The 26,943-nt window shown below is 36.2% G+C and overlaps 2 protein-coding genes across 22 annotated transcripts in view; both read left to right on the top strand.

Moving 5' to 3' along the window:
* nav1a (neuron navigator 1a) overlaps window positions 1-26,943 on the top strand; it is a 270,784-nt gene that overhangs the window by 193,287 nt on the left and 50,554 nt on the right. For all 21 annotated transcript variants that reach the window (XR_012398958.1, XR_012398959.1, XR_012398963.1 and 18 more), the window contains 2 exons: window positions 9,436-9,574; window positions 14,583-14,865. Coding sequence is in view for 15 of the 21 variants with exons in the window: in XM_068216849.2 (XP_068072950.2) it covers window positions 9,436-9,574; window positions 14,583-14,865 (422 nt within the window). In the remaining 6 variants the exon portion in view is untranslated. The remainder of the gene's footprint in view (window positions 1-9,435; window positions 9,575-14,582; window positions 14,866-26,943) is intronic.
* On the top strand, window positions 17,346-24,341 carry LOC141380598 (uncharacterized). Its single transcript, XM_073939576.1, has 3 exons — window positions 17,346-17,567; window positions 20,407-23,737; window positions 23,851-24,341. The coding sequence occupies exons 1-2, from the start codon at window positions 17,346-17,348 to the stop codon at window positions 21,667-21,669; spliced, it is 1,485 nt and encodes a 494-aa protein (XP_073795677.1). The 3' UTR covers window positions 21,670-23,737; window positions 23,851-24,341.

Consider the following 26,943-nt stretch of genomic DNA (forward strand, 5'->3'; position numbering starts at 1 on the left):
ACCCTGAACCCCAAATAGCCCTTGGATAGCAGATGCTTTCTTTAGAAACACACTATTGCTGTTATCTGCAGTCTTTGCATCTATGCAATTAAAGTTAATGTTTGGTTAAGGGTGGAGGGGATGAGTAGGAGGACGCTTGATCTTCAAATTGTCCTGTTTTTTTTTTTTCTTTCTCCTCCATCTATCTGGCAGAACTCAGGCTCTCTGCAATTACAGTGCAGCCTTGACATGACATTATTGTGTTTTTGGAGAGCACTGCTTTGGGAAGGGAGGAAAGTGTGCTTCAGATAGAAAACAGATGACTTTAAGAGCCCTAGCATAATTAGCTCAGTGGTGTCTGTCTGTTTTATGTAGTTATTATTATTATTATTATTATTATTATTGTAGTTATTGTTATTGTTATTGTTGTTGTTGTGAATATTAATTACTAGAATAATAATATGAATAATAAGAATAAAAATAAATAATATAAAATACAGTTATTTTGCTTTATTTCTTTTATGTAATTAAATTATTATTATTATTATTATTTTGAGAGTGATTTATAGTGATTTGACTTTAAAATGACAATATATTACAGCCCAGTGTCTTAAGCTGCTAAGATGTGGTGAACTCTGATGCTCATGCTGGTAATTTAGGTTTAAATCAAGCTTACAACGTGCTGAAATCTATTGTTACTCATATCTAATATCTAATAAATGGGTAAACAGTTAATTAGTTTATGGAAACTGGCACATGACGTTTATAAATATAAAAATAATTTTAAGTATTTAATAATAATACAAATACAATGGAAAATAATTATTCAACTGGTTCGGTACACTCTCTTACTTTAATCTAACATGGTCAACATTTGTTATAATTAATGATCATGATTTAGCTATCAATTTAGCGATATTAAAATGGAAAATTAACTAGTAATAAATCTGCAATATGAACAGTGTGTTGCAAATTAAATAAAAAACTCCTTAATCAAAAAGAGGTTTAACCAAAACATAAGAAAACATAGATTTAAAATATAATCCCTGGTACCCCTGCGCTCTCCCCAAAATATAATCCAAAAACACAATCACTGAGAAGTAACAAGAAAATAGGATTTATTTACAGAAATAAGGAGCAAAAATAACATTGGGAGGGATTTAGCCAGAATAAATGACAATAAACCAAGCTATCTAAATTAGAATAAACTTTCCTGGTAAGTAGATAATCAAATAAAATACAGAAAACTTACCTCCCTACTAACAAACACAGGAGAACACGAAAATAATAAGCCTCACTACCATGCTTCAAGCCAGACAAGGAGACCGGGTTTCTCCGGTTAGAATTAACAACGTCGGCATCTCACAAAACGCCACATAAGAGACATCAGCAAATAACCATCATCTTATCACTTTAGCAATAATATCTCCACTGAGAATAAACAGGGAATCGAGAGAGAGCGGGGAGCCATCGAATGCATGCTCTCTGAAGGTTTAAATACAGCCGCCGCCAATCCAAGCGCCAATCATGATCCGATCCAACGTAATCCGGTGCACCTGCGAATAACTGAAAATGAAAGAGCGAAAGAGCGAGAGAGTGAGAGAGAGGGGGATAGAAAAACCACACACTACACTACACTACACTACACTACACTACAACAAAAACTACTCATAACAAATGGAAAACACATACATACTTACATACATATTCATGCATAATTAAAGCTTTTGCATTACAACGAAAGACTATAATATTTCAGTGTCTTTGATTTTTAGGGATATTTTAATCTGTTAAATTAGACCTAATCTAGATTAATAATAATAAAAGAAAATGGTTTGTGATTATTTAAATTGTGTTTTTAATATCATATGATATGCAGTTAGTTACATGTAAATGCAACTTTTAAAGTCTTTATAATAATTATTATTCATTCCTTTTTGGCTTAGTCTTTTTATTAATTAAATATTTAATATATCTTAAATATTATTATCATTATAATGATTATTATTATTATTATTATGATTATTGCTATTATTTTCCCCTTTCCTCATACATTCATTTTCACTTCGAAATATATAACAGTATGAAACTATATTGTTTTACATCGACTAAGCCAGAATATGAATCCTCTGCTCCATTAGCCTTTTATAATCCCTTTAATCTGACAGCACCATTTCAGTCCAGTATTTGCATCATCAGTGCTGGTTAATCTCTCAGAGATTCTGCTGCTCATTAGCTTTTTATTTTCAGCAATGCTAAATCTCCAAAAAGTCCATCTGGTTTAAAATGCCAAATTCACACCCACTAACACAATGGGTATTGCTGACCAGAGGAACACAGCATCTCTGAAAGTCTGCTGCGCTTATCTGCATTTTACCCTTTCACAAAACAACATCAAACACACCGTTTTAGTCTGGGTTTATCGGAAACCGCATGGTGTCTTTGGCTGGCCTTTGAAGAGAGGCCGGTGTCTGTGGGATGCAGGAGGATAAACCAAGGTTTTCAAGGTCTCCTCGTCCTGTTTTTTTTTTTTTTTTTTTTTTCCAGTTTATTACATGTGGCAGAAATCCTGCACAGAGCCTCTACTTGTACACTGAAGATGAATAGTGTGTATTTTTTATTAAAAAAAAGAAATACCAGTAGTGATCAGTATACATGCAGACATCAATTTTTATCATTCCCAATTGATTAAATACTGTGAACAGCCAAGAAAAAAAAAAAACTCAACATGTTTGTAATCAGGCAGATTGTACATGAACATATCTCTCGTTAAAAACTTTCAGAATATAGATATAATTAAAACTGTTGGTGGTTCACTCCGCTGTGGTGACCCCTGAAGAAATAAAGGACTAAGGAAAACGAATGAATGAATGAATGGATACAACTGTTGAATAAACTCATGTTGAGAAAAGTCTCTTTAAAAATATCAATTGCAAATAAAACCTATAGGCATATATTTATATAAAAGTATACATGCATTTATACTTACAAAATATGTTATGTTACATGTATGTATGAGTTCATGTTTAGATTTCACATTTATTAAATATATGTTATTCAGTATATGCAACATATATTTAAAAAGATTGTACATTTAGGTATTTAGTCATCTCTTCATCCATTGGAATTACAAGTATGTCTATATATGTATACGTATGTTCATTCATTCATTTTATTTCGGCATTGTCCCTTTATTAATCAGGGGTCACCACAGAAGAATGAAGCACCTACACTTATAATATATATATATATATATATATATATATATATATATATATATATATATATATATATATATATATATATATATATATATATATATATATATATATATATATATATATATATATATATATATATAAATAATATTTGACTAGATATTTTTAGGGCACTTCTATACAGCTTAAAGTGACATTTAAAGGTTTAATTAGGTTAATTAGGTTAGCTAGGCAGGTTAGGGTAATTAGGCAAGTTATTGTATAACGATGGTTTGTTCTGTAGACTATCGAAAAACTATATAAGTTTAAAGGAACTAATAATTTTCACCTTAAAATGGTTTAAAAAAAGTAAAAACTGCTTTATTTTAGCCCAAATAAAACAAATAAAACTTTCTCTATAAGAAAAAAATATTATCAGACACACTGTGAAAATTTACTTGCTCTGCTAACCATAATTTGAGAAATATAAAAAAAAAACAATTGTAGGAGTGTGTATGTGTGTGTGTGTGTGTGTGTGTGCGTGTTTGTATATATATATATATATATATATATATATATATATATATATATATATATATATATATATATATATATATATATATATATATATATATATATATACACACACACACACACACATACATACACTATAAAAAATGCAGGGTTCTTCACACATGTTGTCCCAACACAAATCATTTAAGTTAACTTACTGTAACACACGCAGTGTGAACCCAGCCTGAACCCATCTCTGAGGAACAGTTTATTAAGGATGTACCGCTGGATCGCGTCTCACTATAGCTGTTAAACGTGATATTCAGACATCCCAAGTCTCCCGGAAGTTCCGGGAGTCTCTATGCATTTGCATTTGCATAATGCCCGCAAACCAGTGATAATCTCTCGGAAATTTCGCATCTCCTTCCATGTCCTCAAATAAGTCGTGCACTCTTCTCACCCATATCGTACGATGCCAAATTGGTCGACTTCGCCCAACCCTAGCACACATTGCGATATCGATGCTGGAACCATATATTGTGCAGCCATACCCCAAATTGACATTCGTAAAACTCCAAAGCTTTGAGTTCTTTCTTTTGCTAAACACTAAAGAAGATGTTTTGAAGAAAGCTGAAAACCCGAATCCATCGATAGAAAAATAGACACCATGGTAGTCAATGGTTTCCAGCTTCAAGACAGCTTAGTGTTCGACAACAGTAAATGCTAATGATGACAGAATTAATGACATGAGTTTTGGGTGAACAGTCCCTTTAAAGTGGCACTTTCTGAAGTAAATCTCACACAGGTGAGATGATTCAAGCGAATAAATATGCTGGCTGTCAAGTTCATAGCTTTGACTAAAGATTGTAGTGTTTACAATGGGAGTTTGACATACTTGCGATGCATCAAAGCAAAAAAAAAAAAAAAAACATCTGTCAAATGAGACATCGTACAAATATGCCCGGCCATACAGGTAAACACGGCTGAGTTTCTGTCATCTCAGGTCTTAAGATGAGGGGTTTTTGAGTGTAATCACAGAGCTTGATGCCTGGGGTGTTTTAAACCTGAGAGCTGAAGCCTGATGATTATCACTCATGAAGACAGCGTCAGTGTTTCACCTCGGGGCTGCAGGACGGCTCATGAAACAGCCGAATGTGTGCTTGGATATCTTATAATGAGAGACTCCTCACAAGCTGCCGGTACTTAATCCAGTGTTTATGTGTCACTGGGACATCTGAGGAATTTAAGGCATCTGGAAGACGGAGACTTGAGGGTGCAAACGGAGGGAAAGTGTGGAAAGTGTTTTGTGGAGGAGGTTCAAAAGCCATTATGATGTCTCAGAGCCTTTCTGAAGAACCGTGTGGAGTATTTAGGCTCTTTACACTTTAAAATTGCATTTAATAATGAAAATGCTCCTTATACATACTGGCGTTTCATAAAAACAGTTTCTGTCCATAATATGCAGTGATAAACGTGATACAGGACTTTTCATTCTCACTTGGCATGTGCATATTTTTCTGGCGCTTGTATTTGTCAGTAGTTGTCCAGCAGACCAGTCAGAGGGCTATTTTGGATAAGCATTCATTGTCAAGTGTCAGTCCATCTATACTGAAACACAACACTAGCATTTTTATAGCGCTCCGTTTTTGCAGTTCTAATGGATTTAACACCCTAGTGTAAACAGCATCTTAGGCTTATTTGTTTGACTTCACTTTTTAGTAGTTATTTTATTTTATTGTATCTATTTTATTAATTTTTGCATTGCTGTAAACCCCAAAAGGGTTTGTTTAGGTTTGTTATTTAGTTTTGGTTTGCATTGTTTTGATGCTTTTTTTTTTGTTTTGTTTTTTGCTTAAGTTTTAAGTTTCAGCATCGTTTTCTTCTTTGCTTTGTTTTTTGTTTTTTCTGCTTTATTTTAGTTTGCTTTGTTGTCTTTTCTTCATTTTTTTTTAGCTTTTCTTTTGTTTTTTGTTTTGATTTTAGTTTCTGCTTTTTTTCTTTGCCTTGTTTTTTCCTTTTTTCTCCTTTATTTTAGTTTGGCTTTGTTTGCTTTTCTTTGATTGTTTTGTTTTTCATGAGCTTTTCTTTTGTTTTTAATTGTTTTTTGCTTTGGTCATTAGTTTGCTTGCTTTTTAGTTTCTACCTGGTTTTTGCTTTGCTTTGACTTTTATTTTTTGCTTGTAAATCTGAACTATATATTTATTTATTGATTGATTATTTTCTTTGATTATTAGTTCCTGCTTTGTTTTTGCTTTGCTATGATTTTTGCTTTTATTTTCTGCTTTAAAATCTGAATCTTATTTATTTACTTATTTATTTTAATTTTGATGATCTTTTTCAGTTAGTTTTTTATATAGTTTTGGTTTGCATTGCTTTGATGCTTGTTTTTGCCTTTATCTGCTTTATTTTATTTTAGTTTAGCTTTGTTTTCTTTTCTTTGATTTGTTTTTTAAATTGGCTTTTCTTTTGTTTTTGTTGATTTTCCTTTACTTAGATTTTTGTTTTTATTTTCTGCTTTTAAATCCAAATTACTTGTTAGTTAGTTAGTTAGTTAGTTAGTTAGTTAGTTAGTTAGTTAGTTAGTTAGTTAGTTTTGATATTTTTTTCAGTTTGTTTTTTTTATTTAGTTTTGGTTTGCATTGCTTTAAAGCTAGTTTTTGCTTTTTATCTGCTTTATTTTAGTTTAGCTTTGTTGTCTTTACTTAGTTTTTTTTAAATGAGCTTTTCTTTTTCTTTTGTTTTTGTTTTTTTGCTTTGATTTTTAGTTTTTGCTTTGTTTTTGATTTGCTTTGATTTTTGCTTCTTTTTTCGTCTTTTAAATCTTTATTTATTCATTTATTTAGTTAGTTCGTTTTCATGATTTTTTTTTCTGATTTTTTTTCTGCTTTTGTGCACTGTTTTGCCTTGCTTTTTACTCTTGATTTATTTATGCATTTTTTTTTTTTGAGTTTGCGTTTTGCTTAAGTACACATTTCATATTAACAGAATAAGAAGAATCTTTGCAGACTTTCTTTTCAAATGCATAAACATTAAACACTTTAAAGCCAAATGTCTTTCCAAAAATTCAAAGAATTCAAGGGGATTAGCAGTGAATGGTTTTGTAAAGGAACATTACAAAATGAGGAATGTCATGCTAAAGTCAGCTGTTTCATTCCATAGAGCCCCACAGCTGAGCAGACGGCTTCACAGATATGACAAACCCCTGTAGCTGCATGGTTTGTTCAGATATAAGGCGCCCACTTACATAACACACATTTTATCTGATAGAAAAGGCCAGGTTCCTTTCTGACACTGCAATTTTATCAGTTGTTGCTTCTGACTGGAAGACTTTCAGCTGTCTTTTTGCAGCATATATGCTCAGTGATGCGAGGATGGCCTTATCACTTTCTCAGGGTTTATCAGGGCCTTTGTTACAAGATGTGCTCTTATCTGAAAGTCACCTTCCATCCTGGAGCATTTGCTGCTTGAGGATCCTGATACAGCAGGACCAGACACACAATAAGTATAATGGTAGTATGGAGTCATCCAGTTGAGTGCAGAAACAATGCTTATATTCTAAAAATGGTGGTTGTAGATTACCAAAAATGATTTTAGGTGGAGAATTAGTAACATGATAAACTGTGTTTTTAGGTAGGTCCATTATGGATAAATAAGTATAATGTATAAAGTCTGAAGAAACGTAAGATTCATTGAATCATTGTTCTGTTAATTTCTTGTAGTTATTTTTCAAAAAGAAAACAAAAACAGTGACAGGCTCTGTCTGAAATCTCATACTCTTTTGAGTGAGTGTACTTCTTTTGAGTAAATAATTCACAACCACTAAAAGTACATCATGTATTGCACTGGTCCCCAACATTTTTACAAAGCTTGACGTGTGCCTCCATTGGACATTACAAACTCTAGCAGTTGATCTTCTTGCACATGCATGCTGGATTCACCTGATTTGTTAATAAATGGGTTGCAGATCTATTCCATGGAAGTTTGTGGGTCCTTCACTAAGCCTTTTCCTCTTCGCAAAGAAACATCCCAAACTGTTACTCATTTTGTGAGCCTGTGGGTTCAATTTTGGCGCTCAAGTGACCCAAATGTAACCGAGATAATATGGTCATTTTTCAAAATAAAAGACTCAGATAATAAATAAAACAGAAATAATTAATGTCAATTGATCTGCAGACTGGTAGCGGTCTGTGGCTTAGGGGTTGGGGACCACTGATGTGTGTTATGTAGAGTGTTAAACTGATTTAATCTGGACATACTTCAATCTCATTAGAAAAAAAAAAAAAACTAATTGAGCTTCAAACAAATGAGTGGGCTTGACAAACCACCTGTAAAAACACTCTTCTAGCACTTAATTCTCTGAGCACAAACAGTTCCTTTGTAAAATTAGCACTTCTTTGTGTATTGCCTCTTCTTGTTGAATTGTTGAATTGAATGCTTTGGACTAAAGATGCTAAATGACTAAATATAAATGTTGTTAGGGTACTTTTCAAATTCATACCTGCTAGGTTTTGTCTTTATAGGTTTTTAATTGAATCATTGACTAAAACCATTTATTTCAAAACAGAATGTTTTAAATATATGTATTTATATTTACCCACAGAAGTATTCGATTACAAGGCCCACACGGAATTTGCGCGCGCAGAAATCTGAAAAATTCCGCAGATTTTTAGCCCATCATTGATTCTGTTTATTTATTTATGTAAATGTGTGTAAATTCATATTTATTCAGTTTGTTTTTTTAATTTCAGTAAAATTACTGACTAATATGAAAATATTTATATGATTTATTTACAATATACTTTGTAAAGTAATATTTTTAGTTTAGTATTAGTATTTTTAGTAGAGATATTATATGAGAGACTTGCTTTGTTTACCATTTACCATTTGCATTGTAAACATTAAATAAAAGTAAAAAAAAAAAGTTATTTTTTATTTATTAAGGTTTTAGTTATAATACTCCCAAAATCATTCCGCATAAATCTGCAGATTTTTATCAAAGTTATGTGCAGAAATAGCAAAAAGATGTCTGCAGATTCCGTCTGGCCCTAGCAATTACTCCATAATGTGAGCTTGCACACTTATAAAACAACAAATATGAAATTATCATAGATGGAATTTCTATAGAAATATGTGATGATTGAACTCGTTTGAGATGAAAAGCAAACTGCTATCATTTACTAATCATTTGATCTCTTAAATTATGTTTAAATGTTCAGTAACACTTTATAATAACAGTCCATACATACTTATTAATTGTTAAAATGTTAATATATAAACCAAACATTACTTAATTATGATTTAATGATGATTTAAGGTGCTCACTAATCATGAGTTAACTTAAAACACACCATGAGTTACGTGAGTTCAGGTGTGAATAAAGACTACCTTAATGACTTGTCAGTATGTTGTTAATTAATGCATTAATTAACATTTACGTTTAAGCTAAATGCAACCAACATGAACTCATGAGCTGTTAATGTGTAATTACATCATGACTTTACTTGGAGGGGTACATCATTATTAACCCATTCTTAACTACCCATGAACTCCTTATGCAAGACCGTCTACATGAACAGTTAAACACAGGAATTCGTGAGTAGTTAAGAATTAGTTAATTTGAATGTGATCCTCCAAGTAAAGTCACTTTAACTGTTGTACTGTTATTGTAAAGTGTTATCAAATGCAAGAAAGTCTGAAAGAAACACCCTGCCGTGCATTGATGTGATTTGTCCTGTGTTCTTCGCAGCTGGGATGAAAGCAGCTCGATCAGCAGCGGATTGAGCGACGGATCGGACAACCTCAGCTCCGAGGAGTTCAACGCCGGCTCCTCCCTCAACTCCCTGCCGACCACTCCTATTGGCTCCCGCCGAAACTCCGCCATTGTGGTAATTCACATCTCTCTGGTTTGAAATATTGCTGTCACAGTGTGTGTTTCTGCTTCAAAAGCCTGTTGCGTCAGTTTTGACACGTGATACTGGATCAGTGGAGTCTGAGCACACAGAACGTACCGCTAATGGGATGCAAACCACCAACCGCTTTAGTGTGACTCAGTCGATACTCATCTGAAATCTATCGGCAACGAACACAGACAACACGGCTTATCCCACCCAAAGACAGAGATGTGACTCAATCGTGGCCAAGGAGTCTTGAGGGAGTCTCTGGTTTCCTTCTCAAAGATGAACTCCCATGTAGCTCTGCATGCTCAGGCCTCTGTGAATGAATGCGTGTTTGTGTTGGTTAGCGATTGTCGAAGACCGCACCGCTTTCTGGTTTAGCTTCAGTCATGCCGGCTACCTAAAAAGTTTCTTGGCGCCGCATGTAACATTTTACCACATTATTATTCTACAGATGAGCCACAGAGTCTGTGTTCTTCTCAAATGTTATTTTAGATGTTAGTCAGAACTGCCACCACGGAATAATAAATCATTTATTCCGCCGTAATTCAATTGACCCTTCGCAAACCCCACCCCACTTCTCTATATCTGACAGGCTTTCAGTATCTATCAATTTGCGCGCTACTCAAGGAAATTAAGATTCATTTCTGGAAAAATTCCACTGATTTCTGATAGAAAGATTTGGACTGGGCCCATGAGGGATCTATTCATGATTTGAGAGTAACTCGAAGTGAAAAAGAAGTACAGCAATGGGAAGTTTGGATCAATTTAATTTAATTAACATGTTACATGTTGGTTCCCTAACACATATTTCTCAAACCGTAGCATCTCAAAAAATTATGCGTCAATGAAAATTTTTATAGACAGTAAAGATTCATTTATTGTTTGTTTGGGGCTCCAGGCTTAGATTGTAAGGCCCAATTCCAATTCTACCCCTTAGCCCTTCCCCTTACCCCTACTCCTGGTTTTGCACGTTTACGTCAAGGGGTGGGGTGTCCCAATTATCTTTAGCTTGAAGGCGTAGGGCTGAGGGGAAGGGGTGAATAGCATATATATCTATATATGGCCAGAAAAATAATTATATGACACTCCAAACCTAAAGAAGAACTTAGGAAAGTGCTAAAAGTAGCCTGACATTACACAGCACATAATTTCAGAAAATGTCAGGACAATTAAAACAAAACAGTTGACACGAGAAGCCACATTAAACATATATATATATATATATATATATATATATATATATATATATATATATATATATATATATATATATATATATATGTATATATATGTATATATATGTATATATATGTATATATATATATATATATATATATATATATATATATATATATATATATATATATATATTTGATTGCCTATAAAAACAAGCCACTGTTATACAATGACTTGCCTAAGTATCTTGTCAAGTAAGTCTAATTAACCTAGTTATGTCAAACAAAACAAAACAGTTGACACGAGAAGCTATATTAAACGTATTTATATATATATATATATATATATATATATATATATATATATATATATATATATATATATATGTGTGTGTGTGTGTGTGTGTGTGTATATGTGTATATTTTTATATATATATATATATGTTTAATGTGGCTTCTCGTGGTTTCTCGTGGTTTCTCGTGGTTTGTTTTGTTTGACATAACTAGGTTAATTAGACTTACTTGACAAGATACTTAGGCAAGTCATTGTATAACAGTGGCTTGTTTTTATAGACAATCAAAAAAAAAAAAAAATATATATATATATATATATATATATATATATATATATATATATATATATATATATATAGATATATATGTGTGTGTGTGTTTAATGTGGCTTCTCGTGTCAACTGTTTTGTTTTAATTGTCCTGACATTTTCTGAAATAATGTGCTGTGTAATGTCAGGGTTCTTTTAGCACTTTCCAAAGTTCTTCTTTAGGTTTAGAGTGTCATATATTTCTTTTTTCCGGCCAGATGATCTCATACAACCTCTATAATATACAGGTCTGGACCCTGTGGAGGCCATTTCATGACTGACTGTGTTTCGTTAGCTGTGTTTTCTTTCTTCAAATGGGATTTCACTGCAATTAGCCGATCATTATCATGCTGAAAATGAAAACTCTTACCACTGAAGTCCTTTCCAGAAGGAATGGCATAATAAATTAAAACCCATCTGTACTTTTCAACATTCAAAATTCCATAAATTTTGTAAAAATACAGCTCAAACCAAGACAAACAACCTCTATCCAACATTGTCTTTCATAGGTCTTAAACAATTAAATAAACATAATTCAAACTCTGACCTTACTCCCATCTTAACCATGCCTCAGCTGAAAGATAATCTATTTATCCTGTATAAATCTCAAAAAGAAAAACAGAAAAAATTACACTATTGACTGGTTTTGTGGTAAAGGAACACATATATCCATTATACCATCAGTAAAACCACAGATTTAATGTTGTCCTAAAACTTTTGTACAGTACTGTATGTCTTTATTATTATGTTCATAGCCATGTCATTTGGTGTGAACATGCATTTTCAATATTCTCTCCATCAAAACCCCCACTGTCCCTTCTGAAGACTCACAGAGCAGCTGTTTGTCCTCCTCAGATCCGTTTATTGTGCTCGTGAGAGGAACGCTTTCTTGATCTGACCCGCAGGAGGAGGAAATAGCATGTCAGCATCACAGTTACGCAAACATCGAGAGTTCAGACAGGTTTAATTGGTCAAATATGTGAGCTGGCCGAATGGCATGATTCCTGAGAGGCAGCAGACATTCCTCAAGTCACATCAACCCTTCACAAAGGCTTATTTACATTTAATAAAGCAGGTATGGCCCACCACAGAGCCGATGGGGGTCACTGCTCACTCTCATTCCGCTTATTTTACCAGTTCACTGCACACAGTTAGGGTGATTTGTTTAGCAGTTTTGTTAGAATTAGTTTCATATTTTGCACATGGATGTCTGTCTGCCTGATAGAATAAATAATTTATATTATATTATATTATATTATATTATATTATATTATATTATATTATATTATATTATATTATATTATATTATATTATATTATATTATATTATTTTTTATTAATTCATTCATTTTCTGTTCAGCTTAGTCCCTTTATTATTCTGAGGTCACCACAGATTACCTATCCAGCATAGGTTTTGTACAGTGGATGCCCTTCCAGCTGCAATCCATCTCTGGGAAACATCCATAAAGACACATACACTACGGACAATTTAGCCTACCCAATTCACCTGTACCGCATGTCTTTGGACTGTGGGGGAAACCGGAGCACCCGGAGGAAACCCACGCAAATGCAGGGAGAACATGCAAACTCCACACAGAAACGCCAACTGAACCAGCCGAGGCTCAAACCAGTGACCTTCTTGCTGTGAGGTGACAGCACTACCTACTGCGCCACTGCATCACCCATTATTATTATTATTATTATTATTATTATTATTATTATTAATAATAACAACAACAATGATGATGATGATGATGATGATAATTATAATCATCATCATCATTAAAGTTAAAAACATAATATAACTTAATAGCTCATAAATTAATATATGCTTTATCTATTTTTGTGAATGCTATTTCAAATTTATTGATTAATTAATATGTATTATTTGATCACCAAATCATCATATCATAATGTTCCTTAAAGGATCAAGTGACTCTGAAGACTAAAAATCCAGCTTTGAATCACATCACATGAAAAAATTACACTTTTAGATTTATTTAGATCCATATCCATCACAGAAGAGAATAATGTAACATTACATTATAATAATAATAATAATATATATATATATATATATATATATATATATATATATATATATATATATATATATATATATATATATATATATATATATATATATATATATATGTATGTATGTATTTATGTATGTATGTATGTATATAAAATAAAATAAATATATATGTTCTGTTACATATATATATAAAGTAACAGAACATTAAACATCAAATAGTTGTACCTACTTTAAACTTATAAATAAACTTAATATCATTGGCTTTTATTTTACCATTAGATTACTGGTTTTACCAATGCATTGCCTGACCAAAATATGTCCAAATATGCTGATTATTTTATAGTCTCAGTATTTTCCTTTCCACGCTTTATTTACTTGTTCAGCAGATTTAAACCAGGTTAAACTTAATTTAAGTCACAATAATTTAAGCTGACATACAACACAGCTTTGTGAACACATCCCAGTAAACCTGTGACAATGGACAGCTTTAAAAAAAACAAAAAAAAACAGAGATCAATAGAGCTAAAACTAAACAGACGGTTCTCCTGGAGAAGCTGATGTTCAGGGTGTTTGATTTATCTCAGTGAGTGTTACTTCTGCTCATCTGTGCTGGAATGTGACCACAAAGCAGAAACAGACTCTCAAACAGAACTTCCATGTTTGGTGTTTGCATTGACATCTTTTTTTTATGAGAGTGGATCACATCTCCAGTGCTATATTATAATGTTTAGACTAGAAACTGAAAGTAAGCAGAAGCAAGTTCACCTCAAATCTTGAAAATAAAAAACATAGTAAATGATTTGAAAATGTGCAAACCAACAACCTCAGCACTCAGGCTATGTACTTTTAATAGTATCAAATATTGTATTAATTAGATTATAACCCCATTTCATCAAGAGTGCAGTGGCTGATATATAAATAAATGGCTGGTATTTAAATGTTTCTGTCATCTCACATTGTGTTTGGTGCAGACAGTCATATTGCTTGTTGCTGGAATTGTGTTGTGTCGCATGGAGAAGTCAACTGACCATTTTTCAAGAAAACAGAAGTCGTGATGTAAATCAATTGAGCATTTGGAATAAGCTGCAGCTCTTCATATCTAATTGTTCAAACTTCAGGTTGCTTGAAAGTGAATCTGGCCATAGATTGTATGTGTTGACTGGTTGTCTGTTTTACTCATAGCTGCGCACTGATGCAGAGAAGCGCTCTCTGGTTGAGAGTGGCCTGTCCTGGTACAGCGAGGAGGGCAAGACTCAGTGCCAGACTGATGGAGTCTACGACACCGGCAGCCTAAAGACAGACTTGACCAGCAAGTGGAAGAAGAGCCGATCGCAGGACGACGCGGCAGTGAAGGGCGAGCTGAGGAAACCACAGACGCTCGGCCTGAAGAAAAGCCGAAACCCTCCTGTGGGCGTCACGTCACCCATCACACACTCCTCACAGAGCCTGCTCAAAGTGCCAGGAGGTCAGTCATCGCCCACACACACACACACACAAACATACAGTTGAAGTCAGAATTATTAGCCTTTCTCAATTATTAGCCCCAAATTTCTAAATAATCATTTTAATAACTCATTTCTAATAACTGATTTATTTTATTTTTGCCATGATGACAGTACATAATATTTACTAGATGTTTTTTAAGACACTAGTATTAAGCTTAAGTGCAATTTAAAAGCATAACTAGGTTAGTTAGACTTACTTGACAAGATACTTAGGCAAGTCATTGTATAACAGTGGCTTGTTTTTTATGTTTTATATATTTAAAAAAAAAAAAATATATATATATATATATATAAATATATATATATATATATATATATATATATATATATATATATATATATATATATATGAGCAATATCACACGAGTAGCAGTGCGATATGGCTGTATATTGGCACGGGTGGAAGGCGTGCATTGGCACGGGGCTGCAGGCTACGAGTGTGATATTGGGTTTTACAACAGTTCATTCATTTTCTTGTCGGCTTAGTCCCTTTATTAATCCGGGGTCGCCACAGCGGAATGAACCGCCAACTTATCCAGCAAGTTTTTACGCAGTGGATGCCCTTCCAGCTGCAACCCATCTCTGGGAAACATCCACACACACATTCACACACACACTCATACACTACGGACAATTTAGCCTACCCAATTCACCTGTACCGCATGTCCTTGGACTGTGGGGGAAATCGGAGCATCCGGAGGAAACCCACACGAAGGCAGGGAGAACATGCACACTCCACACAGAAATGCCAACTGAGCCGAGGTTCGAACCAGCAACCCAGAGACCTTCTTGCTGTGAGGAGACAGCACTACCTACTGCGCCACTGCCTCGCCTTATGCAACAGTTTGACGTCATAATTGTGTATATAAAAACTGCTGATATTAGTTAAATGTATATCATGTCTATCAGCCAATCAGATTCAAGAACCAGACAGAACTGTTGTATATATATATTAAGAGGGGCTAATAATAATAACCCTAAAATGATTAAAAAAAAAAAAAAAGTAAAAACTGCTTTTATTGAAGCAAAAATAATACCAAAAAAAGAAGAAAAAAATTATAGGAAATACATTAAAAGATTTCTTGCTTTGTTAAACATAATTTGGCAAATGTTTGAAAAAGAAAAAAATAAATCACAGGAGGGCTAATAATATTGACTTCAACTGTATATACATTTACACACATATGTTTTTGGTTTTGTGAATTGTTTGAAACAGTTCAACACTGCACAAATTGTATTTTTGATTACTCTATACTAGTCCTACACCTAACTCTACCACTTAAAGAAAACTTCTTACTTTCTCCAAAAAAAAAATAAAAAATACAGAAAAAATCTCCTTCTGTATGACTTATTAGCCTTTTGAAAAATTCTGACATGGATAATAAAACACAAAAATCACCTTCTCATAGTAATACCCATGTCATACCCATTACAAAGATTAGTGTTACCAAACAAGCACACACACACACACACACACAGAGAATTGTTTACAGATTTTTGACTTTTTAAGGTTTTTTGTTTTTTTTTAAGGATTTTTTTTCTCATTATTCATTCATTCATTTTCTTTTCGGCTTAGTCCCTTTATTAATCTGGGGTCGCCACAGCAAAATGAACCGCCAGCTTATCCAGCACATGTTTTAACGCAGTGGATGCCCTTCCAGCTGCAACCCATCTCTGGGACATACACACACACTACGGACAATTTCGCCTACCCAATTCACCTGTACCGCATGACTTTGGAGTGTTTAAAAATGTACCCCATATTACTCCATCCACCTACCTAACACACAAAAATTAAATATGTATTTAAGAAATCGCCACCAAAAATAAATAAATAAATAAATAAATAAATAACACAAACAAATGTTGTCAAGAAAAAAAAAAACATGAATAAATCTACAAGTTACACAGTTGAAGTCAGAATTATTAGCCCCCTTGAATTATTAGACCGCTTGTTTATTTTTTCCCCAATTTCTATTTAACGGAGAGATTTTTTTCAACACATTTTTAAACATAATAGTTTTAATAACTCATCTCTAATAACTGATTTATTTTATCTTTGCCATGATGAGAGTAAATAATATTTGACTAGATATTTTTCAAGACACTTTTATACAGCTTAAAGTGACATTAAAAGGCTTAATTAGGTTAATTAGGTTAACTAGACGGAAATAGGTTGGGACCATTGTTATTGTTTACATCCCTCAAAATGGTCTATAAGGAAAAGTGTGGGCACCTCCGGTCTAGACTGTGGAATTTTCTAAGGAGATCTCGTAGGGGATCTTTCTCTCCTGTGGGGTTTTTATTGTTCAGCTTTGTGAGCATTAGGTGAGCTTTGAGTCAATGGAGTGTGCAGTGATTACAGACTGCAGTATCAGTGTCTTTGACCTCATCTATAGACAGAGGCGTCTTCATCTCTGAAAGCGGCGCTCTGTCTCTTATGAAGACGCTCAGTTCAGGCTCATTAGATCCAGTGTGCGGCTCCAGCAAAGAGAAAGGCGGTCTGTTCCTCTTGGTGCTGGAGTTGAGGCTTGGCAGCAGATCTGGCCAGCTGTTCTCCTCCACCGGCCTCCATGATAACAGCTCTCCAAATCACCCAATATTACCCCACTGTTCTTCTTCCTGTGACGCCATCGCCCCATCTGACCATTTTTACACCTCTGTTTACACAATTTGCAACCACAGAGCTGATGCTTTGTTCAACTAAAACTGATGTTTATAGTACATGTAATGCCACAGTACATGGTCTGTTTTAAGATCTACATGTGTGTTATAATAATCTAAAATATATAAATATGTTTTAGGCAGAAACAAGAATACCTTGCATTTTTATTTATTTTCTCATTATATTTTATCTTATTAGATATGAACAATATTACACGAGTAGCAGTATGGGTTGGCTCAAGGATGGCTCAAGGAGTGCCTTAGGGCCTACTCACACTATGTACCGTGCCCAGGCCCGTTTCCCGGATCGTTTGAGAAGTGTGAGTGCGCTGAATCGGGCTCAAGCACGGTTCACTTGGCCGGCCCTGGCCCGGTTGGAAGAGGTGTGCCTGAGCCCGGTTCACTTGGGCTTTGGGGCGGTACGCTTGTGTGTGAGTGCAAAATGCGCCAAAGCCCGAAACTGAAAGCGAGACGTGACTTTTAAGGCACTGTTTCATATGGATTTACTAATCATTCTTACTGTTCAGTGAACGCAAACTGCCGTAGTTTATTAAAGACGCAAACTCCTCACTTCACGACAGCTGTGCGCCTTCAGCAGACCTCCTCATTCCTGCAGCACGAGAGCTTTATGATTGTTTCTGAGCGCCAAAAGTGGCGGATCTGTTCGGCGAAATATCTGACTGCGTGTCACCGCATCCCTAAGGACTGTTTGGCGAAATATTTGACGGCATATCAAACGACTGAAACGATATAACTAGAGAAATCTCCACTGTGCTGCTGAGTGAGAGAGCGCTTCTCACTGAACAGCGCAGCAGCGATGACGTAAGCGCACTGAAGCCCGTTTGTGGTGTGAGCACGGGCCATCGGGGGAGACGGGAGGGGGGACAAGCGTGCTTTGGCCCGGTTCGAGGCAACTGTACCTAGTGTGAGTACGGCCTAAGTGCCCCATTAGTGATAATATACAGACATACCCAGCTGGCAAAATTCATGTGGCTCAAATCAGGCCCACACCAGACACTTTCATCCAGCCCACATGGAATAATGGCACTTGGGCGGTCCGCTCCTGTTTGTCAGATCTGGGCTACAAATAAGCCAAAGCAGTACCACATATTAGCCAGATATCAACCAAATGAACCAGATCTGACCCTATTCTGGGCCACAGTTTGCTTTTATTCTTGCCCAGATCTGGCCTTTTACTTCTAATAATGGATTAAACATTGGTAAACATCAGTGAATTATATTATTTCATCACAGATTGTGCCTCACTTCATATTGTTTGCTGTAATTAATAAACTTTTCAAGCAAAGTTCTTAAAAGTTACAGCAGCCCAAAAGAAAATGTATATTAAGAGGTTCAGGTATGAGCCCAACTAAAGCTAACACTTTTCTCCATGATGGTGACTTTAGTCTATGTGGTCCACATATGTTTTAAGATAACTGGGCCACATTTACTAAATCTCCTCTGGGCCGCTTTAGGCTCAAAGCCACATTAGCCAGACCTTACTGTGCCGAATATTTGCCAAAAGTGGCCCACATTTGTTTTAGGACAACTGGGCCACATTTGCCATATCTTCTCTGGGCCACTAGGCTCAACTCCACATTGTATCAAGTATTGTTGCCTATGTAAACATACTCAATGTTCGACTCAACCACATCGTCCGGGCTCTGCGAACTTGGCTTTGCGAAGCAGCATTTTCTGTATGTACGTACAGCAAAAGCAAGTATGCTATGGCTCATGTTCGTGAATTAGTGGGGGGTTGGGGCTGAGTGAAATTGGACAAACTTGGGGGGCGTGTGTCCTAAAAGTTTAAAAACCCCTGTATTAATTAATTAAAGTGACAAACACTATAAACTGTAACTGGAATGTTTAATTTATTTATTTATTTATTTTTATTTTAGAAAATTTTTATTAAAGAAAAGAAAAAAAAACAAATTTCCCTAAAAAAAACGCTCAATTTAACAAAGAGGTTTGTTTTCACAAATATACCGCTCAAATATTAGAAAGTTCATTTATTTAATTATGTTTAAACACTAACAAATTTAAAACATTGAACAAGTAAATCTATGTAGCCTTTATCGTTAATCGTTTAAAATAAAGAAATAGTTTGATTGTTTTATTATAATGCCACCATACAGGGGTCCATTTTTCATTCCGGCGTAGTAAGACAGACAGTAGGAAACACAGCATTTATGCAGCTGGACCTGAATGAGACCATCTGGATGCCGTACTGTACGTGTTGGAAAATAAACGATCCAAAGCAAAACATGAAGCACATCATGCAGTCACCTTAATGAAAGGCAGCCATGTTGAGTCTTTTACTGGGTCTGTCTGAGTGTGTGTGTGTTGACATAAATCCAGCACATCAACAGGTCTGCCATTCATTTCCAGCACACACAACAGCCTGAATGACGGACTGATGAAATTTAAGCAACTGCACCCAGTGAACTGCGCAACTCGATCTGCTTGATTCAGAAAACACACTTACCACGTTTTCTGTCCAAATTACACTCTTTCAGTCAAGCTGTCATGTCTGCTACTATAAGCCATCAGTTTTGCTGGAGAACTGGAGAATTGGAGGTTTGGGAAAGCAAAGTGGCTGGTGCTTTTGGAGCAATATTTTGATGTAATAGCCAAATATTACTTGAAGCAGTTAAAGGGCCAGATATGGGACACATCTTCTCATTTTATTTTAAAAGGGACCTATTATGCAAAAATATTGGGTGAATATAGTCAGCTTGTAATGGCAAAAAAATTATTCTTTTTATAATAATCACACTTTATAAAAAAGTAAGCAGAAACATTTTGATTGACATTATGCCTTTTGTACATGTTATTAGAGGGGGAAAGCCCCGCCCATTAGTGATGATCACGCCCTCATTAGCATAAACTATCTATCTATCTATCTATCTATCTATCTATCTATCTATCTATCTATCTATCTATCTATCTATCTATCTATCTATCTATCTATCTATCTATCATTTATCTATCTATCTATCCATCTGTCCATCCGTCGTCTTTCTGTCTGCCTGCCTATCCGTCCATCCATCCATCCATCCATCCATCCATCCATCCATCCATCCATCCATCCATCTATCTATCCGTCTGTCTGTCCATCCGTCCAACCATCCATCCATCCATCCACCCGTCCATCCGTCCGTCCGTCTGTCTGTCTGTCTGTCTTTCTGTCTATCTGTCTGCCTGTCCGTCCGTCCGTCCGTCCGTCCCTCTATCTATCTATCTATCTATCTATCTATCTATCTATCTATCTATCTATCTATCTATCTATCTATCTATCTATCTATCTATCTATCTATCTATCTATCTATCTATCTATCATCTGTCTGTCTATCTGTCAATCCGTCCATCCATCTTTCTGTCTGCCTGCCTATCCGTCCGTCCATCCATCCATCTATCTATCTGTCTATCTGTCTGTCTGTCTGTCTGTCCGTCCGTCCGTCCGTCCGTCCATCCATCCATCCATCCATCCATCCATCCATCCAACCATCTATCTATCTGTCTGTCTGTCTGTCTGTCCGTCCGTCCGTCCGTCCGTCCGTCCGTCCATCCATCCATCCAACCATCTATCTATCTATCTATCTATCTATCTATCTATCTATCTATCTATCTATCTATCTATCTATCTATCTATCTATCTATCTATCTATCTATCTATCTATCCATCCGTCCATCCGTCTTTCTGTCTGCCTGCCTATCCGTCCGTCCATCCATCCATCCATCCATCCATCCATCCATCCATCCTTCCATCCATCCATCCATCCATCCATCCATCCATCCATCCATCTATCCGTCTGTTTGTCCGTCCGTCCAACCATCCATCCATCCATCCATCCACCCGTCCATCCGTCCGTCCGTCCGTCCGTCCATCTGTCTGTCCGTCCGTCCGTCCGTCCGTCCGTCCGTCCGTCCGTCCGTCCGTCCGTCCGTCTGTCTGTCTGTCTGCCTGTCCGTCCGTCCGTCCCTCTATCTATCTATCTATCTATCTATCTATCTATCTATCTATCTATCTATCTATCTATCTATCTATCTATCTATCTATCTATCTATCTATCTATCTATCTATCTATTTACCACCTTAAAGCAGGAATAGAGTGGTTTTTCTCAGAGATAGTTGAGTGCAGAAACAGTCATTAGTCTTTCAGCTAGTGTGTAGACGTCTGTGTCAGCGCTGTCTGTCTCTCCCATCACACGAGATGCCACATGATTATACCCACATACTGTACCGAGAGAATTACTTCCAGCTTTTATTCAGTGTTGTCTTCTTGATTTATCATCTACTGGAATAGGCTCTCAGATATTCCCTATTTGAAAAATACTTATATGATCGGGAACCTCAATCCCTGTCACGCAAGATGTGTTTGAAATACAGCTTCTCATAAGCCTGGAGAGAAATGAACCGATCGATCTTATTTATGGGGTCTCGTTCCTCACGCAGACTGACGGTAATTGATCAATCCCAGCATGAGCTGATCTCATGGATTTTCTGGCCTGTGGTAAAAAAGGCTCTGTGTTTAAGCCCGGATCAGTGTTTCAAAAATGAATCTTTCGAGTGAATGAATCACTTTAGTGCTGACTCAGGTTTGGTCTTTTATGAAGCGACGGCTCTCCAGCATAAGACTTACTGCTGAATCTTCTTTGTGATTGTTCATGCCACATATATATAAAGGAGAATCAACTGAATGAAAATAGGCATTCAGTTTGTCATGTCAGTCTTGTTTGCAGGGTGGAATAACTATGATTATGTGAAAAGTATGCGTGATTGGGATAGGTACAGACCATTTTGAGCGAACAAAAACAATGATGCCAACGTTTTTTTCTGTTTTAAATTGTTCATTTCTATAGCTTCAAATAATCTAAAACAGTCACATATTAATAAATAATGTTATTATAGCAGTTTTAACATTAAGCTATGATTGAATTGCCTCTTGTTACAGTTATGAAATAGTTTGATTACAAGTAGGAAGTGTTCATGGGCCAATGACATGACCACACTGAAATGGTCTATATAGTAAATTATTACAGACTGCATTTGCCCATGTCCATAATAAACAGTTTGTGAATAGGTGTATTGTGTACAACAGGGGTTCCCAAACTTTTCAGCCCGCGACCCCCAAAATAACAATGCTAGTGACTCACGACCCCCAATATCCTCTAAGGTGGTTATAAATACAGAAACCTTGCATGCAATGACGCAGACACACCAATTAAATTTGTGTCAGTGCTTTAAATGTGCCAGAAAGTATAACCTGATGTTATACAATCAAACTGCATCTGACGCTATTGCTGCCTTTAATATAATGTAATTTCCCCTAGGGGTCGCAATTCAATAGAACTAGTAACTATAAGCTACTATAGTAACTAAATAGTAACTATAAACGACTATTTTTATTTTCAGTATAGTTATGGATAAAATATGTTAATTCTTATGGTTTAATAAAAATAAATATATTTTTGGAATTCAACCCCCCTTCATTGCCACGCGACCCCTCAGGGGGTCCCGACCCCCACTTTGAGAACCACTTGTGTACAATAAAGATTTTAAGTATGGGCGACATGGTGGCTCAGTTGTTAGCACTGTCACCTTACAGCAAGAAGGTCGCTGGTTTGAGTCCCTGCGTCAGTTGGCATTTCTGTGTAGAGTTTGCATGTTCTCCTCGTGTTCGTGTGGGTTTCCTCCGGGTGCTTTGGTTTTCCTCACAGTCCAAAGACATGCGATACAGGTGAATTAAATAGAACTAAATTGTATGTGTGTGAATATGTGTGTATGGATGTTTCTCAAAACTGGGTTGCAGCTGGAAGCTGGATCCCGGTGTTTAAAATATATGCTGGATAAGTTGGTTCATTCTGCGGTTCATTCCCTGATGAATAAAGGGACTAAGCTGAAGAAAAATTAATGAAGGATTATTTGGCATTATCGTGACTCACAATCAGGGCCGGAGCAAGCTGAACTGCCGTTCTCTTGGCAAAGGACCGGTTATCAAATTGAAGAGCGCGGGGGGTGGGGGCATAACTGAGGACGCGGGTATTGATGGAGGTGTCGCGAACGCCGCCCTTTCTATTCTGCCACCCTATGCGCGGATATAACTGAGGCGGCAAGGGATGAGGGAGGTGTCGCGGACATAACTGAGGACGCGGGTGTTGATGGAGGTGTCGCGGACGCCACCCTCTCTATTCTGCCACCCTATGCGGGGATATAACTGAGGCGGCAAGGGATGAGGAAGGTGTCGCGGACATTACTGAGTACGCGGGTGTTGATGGAGGTTTCGCGGACGCCGCCCTCTCTATTCTGCCACCCTATGCGCGAATATAACTGAGGAGGCAAGGGATGAGGGAGGTGTCGCGGACATGACTGAGGACGCAGGTGTTGATGGAGGTTTTGCGGACGCCGCCCTCTCTATTCTGCCACCCTAGGAGGTCGCCTAGGTTGCCTCTTTGGACGCGTCGGGTACAATACGATATGATATGATATGATATGATATGATATGATATGATATGATATGATATGATATGATACGATAGGATGCAATACGATACGTTACGATATAATATGATATGATATAAGGTACGATACAATACGATACGATATGATAAGATACAATACAATGTTTAATTTTAAAGCACATTTAAAACAACCAAAGCTTACCAAAGTGCTGCACAGAGTAAATAAAACAAAGTCCACATTTGTTTTTTGTTTTTATTTGTAAACAATAAAAAAATAGGAACGATAAAATGCACACGGAGAAAATTCACAAAAAAAAACAAAAAAAATTGTTGCACATCAAGTCAAAAAACTATTAGGCCTATTGACCTTATTCTCCGCAGACAAGCGGGCGCTGCCATTTGAATCTTTTTGGCACAAGACTTCCGGTCTCATTCACTTCCATTCATTTTTAGACATTAAAAACTTCTCGCTTCGCTGTTTGATGTTGCAAACTGATATTTCCTTGTTATATTATTCTACTTGGTCTGTATAGTCATGCAAACATTTGTTTGTAGAGCAAGTAGTTTGACCGTTTTTTGCCATTTATTATTCCTTGTCATTTCTCCCAAATGCGACTGAAATGGAAGTTCTAAGACAATCCCGAAAACAGGCGCACTTCCTGATTTTAGAATAAGGTCAATATGTCAACGAGAATATGTGGGACTTGTTTATCTTACTGTCCCATAAAGCCATTCGAAAGGATTTGTGAGGGGAAAAGTACAGTATGCAAATACTTACCTCATTTGTCATCTTTTAAGTCCTCAGGTAGTTCACTGTTTATTGTTATGTCACATATCCATAAACTAAAGATTTGTGGGCTGTAAATATAAAAAAAAAGTTAAATTAATCAGCCTCGAGTGCTCGTGTTTTGAGTCATCCTTTAGCAAATGACAGCACCATTGATGATGAACGTATCCATTTTATTCACTTCTCTAGGTTTTAGTAAAAGATCAAATATATTCCCAGACTTTCTGCTGTCTGCATTTTGAATCCTTAACAGTCACATTTTCAATATTAATGTAATTGCAGATTTTTCTTCACCATGTCTGGATAATCTGTCTGTTCTGTCTGTTGGAGAAATTGGCGCACAGTGACGAATATCTGTGTTATGAATGGCCGGATCACCTGTCAATCGAATGGCTGTGAAGGGTCAATTGCAATAGCACTCTCATTTCACTTCTATCCCAGCTAGCAATATTCATGTGGCTCAAATCCGGCCCACATACCGCATGGAATGATGACACTTGGACGCTAACTGTGAGCTAACTGTGCCAAATATTTGCCAAAAGTGGCCCACATTTGTTTTAGAATAACTGGGCAACATTTGCCACATCTTCTTTGGGCCACTATAGGCTCAAATCCACATTAGCCCGAGCTTACTATGCTAAATATTTGCCAAAGTGGCCCAAATATGTTTTAAGATAACTTGGCCACATTTGCCATATCTGCTCTGGGCCACTATAGGCAGACAACTGCATTAGCCAGAGTTTACTGTTCCGAATATTTGCCAAAAGTGGCCCACATATTTTTTTTTAAATAATTGGGCCAGTTATTACCCTTAAATGACTAGGCCACTATTTTGCCAACTGTGTCCCACATTTGTCCTCCATCATTTGGGCCAAATTTGTCATTTTCCACATGGGCCGCATTAGGCTAACGAATTAGGATTACAAAGCCTCTTTTAAAGTCCCTATGGAAAAAAAAATAACTAAAAGAAACAGCACTATTGAAAAACTAGACAGCCATTAAATAGACCCTGTAAATGTAATGAGACTTGCATTAGCAAACCTTTCAAATAATAATTAAGCCCTGGGTTTCAAGGAAATTGATCTTTATGCTATCCAATCTTGAACAATATGACCATGTTTAACACAATATATATGCTGTTGTCTTACAAGCGCTCCATTATACTGATTAGGAAGTCAAATCACAGCTATCCGCACTCCTCTTCTCACTGCTGTATCTCTGTCAGTTTGATAGCTTAATGCTTGGATTCTTTCAGTTAGCCACTTTAGATCTCCCAGTCCAATATTTTCACTTTCCATTGACTCTCTTTCTCTGTTTCTGACTCAGTTTTACTGTTTCCCTCCAGTCTAAACAAACATGTAAAAAAAGATACAATCTTTATTTATTTAGATACAGACATGCCAGCATTAAATCCAGTCATCGTCTGCTAATGGCCTACGTAACTCCACATATTTCTTTTCGCATCTAATCTTCATCTCGAGTCGACGTCAGCTGTATTTACTTGTGCTGGCCGTCGTCCTGGGTGGCAGTGGTGTGAATTACAGCACCTCATGACAGATGAAATATACACGCTGTGTTTCATCGTTACACTAATTTTTATGTGTTGTGTGGTCTGCTAATTGAGCCGTTTAATTGCTTAAGTTAATCCTGCCAGGGTTTATTGCGTACAGTGAATGGCGCTGTTATAGTAAAGCCAATTTCAAAGTTTGCGTAAGATCCGATTGGTGTGTTTTCCCATTCACTTGGAGATCGAGTCACAGTTGATAGCGTTTTTGGCCTGTTTTTTTTTTTTTTCTGCTGCATATTTATAAATATCTCTGAGAGGATCCAGATGACCGTCAGGGTGGGCTCGGCAAGTTTTGCTCATTTCGTGTTGTCAGTACTGTAACAGTTGTGCCGTGCTCACTCCATCCAAGAGCTCCGTGACTTCAAGGGTCCTCTGTTGAGTTAATGTCTTGAACGCTTACGCAGTCTGTCATGTTATAGTGAAGTGAATTAAAGTCAGCAGCATTAAAGCCGTAAAGTGTTTAGCTCATGATGGATTGTGTCCATGCACTGCATTATTCTAATGAAGAGAGCCTGTGCATCTGTTTGTGTTCATGGTGCGCATATATTGCAGTGATGA

The sequence above is a fragment of the Danio rerio genome, chromosome 23 (assembly GCF_049306965.1).
Source record: "Danio rerio strain Tuebingen ecotype United States chromosome 23, GRCz12tu, whole genome shotgun sequence".
Classification (NCBI taxonomy): domain Eukaryota; kingdom Metazoa; phylum Chordata; class Actinopteri; order Cypriniformes; family Danionidae; genus Danio; species Danio rerio.

What these genes read in the sequence shown, in the direction of transcription:
- LOC141380598 (XM_073939576.1), top strand. Translation starts at nt 17,346, where the DNA reads ATGAAGACGCTCAGTTCAGGCTCATTAGATCCAGTGTGCGGCTCCAGC. An exon ending in CTGACCATTTTTACACCTCT is followed by an intron (nt 17,568 to 20,406) that starts GTTTACACAATT and finishes ACATGTTATTAG; the next exon opens with AGGGGGAAAGCCCCGCCCAT.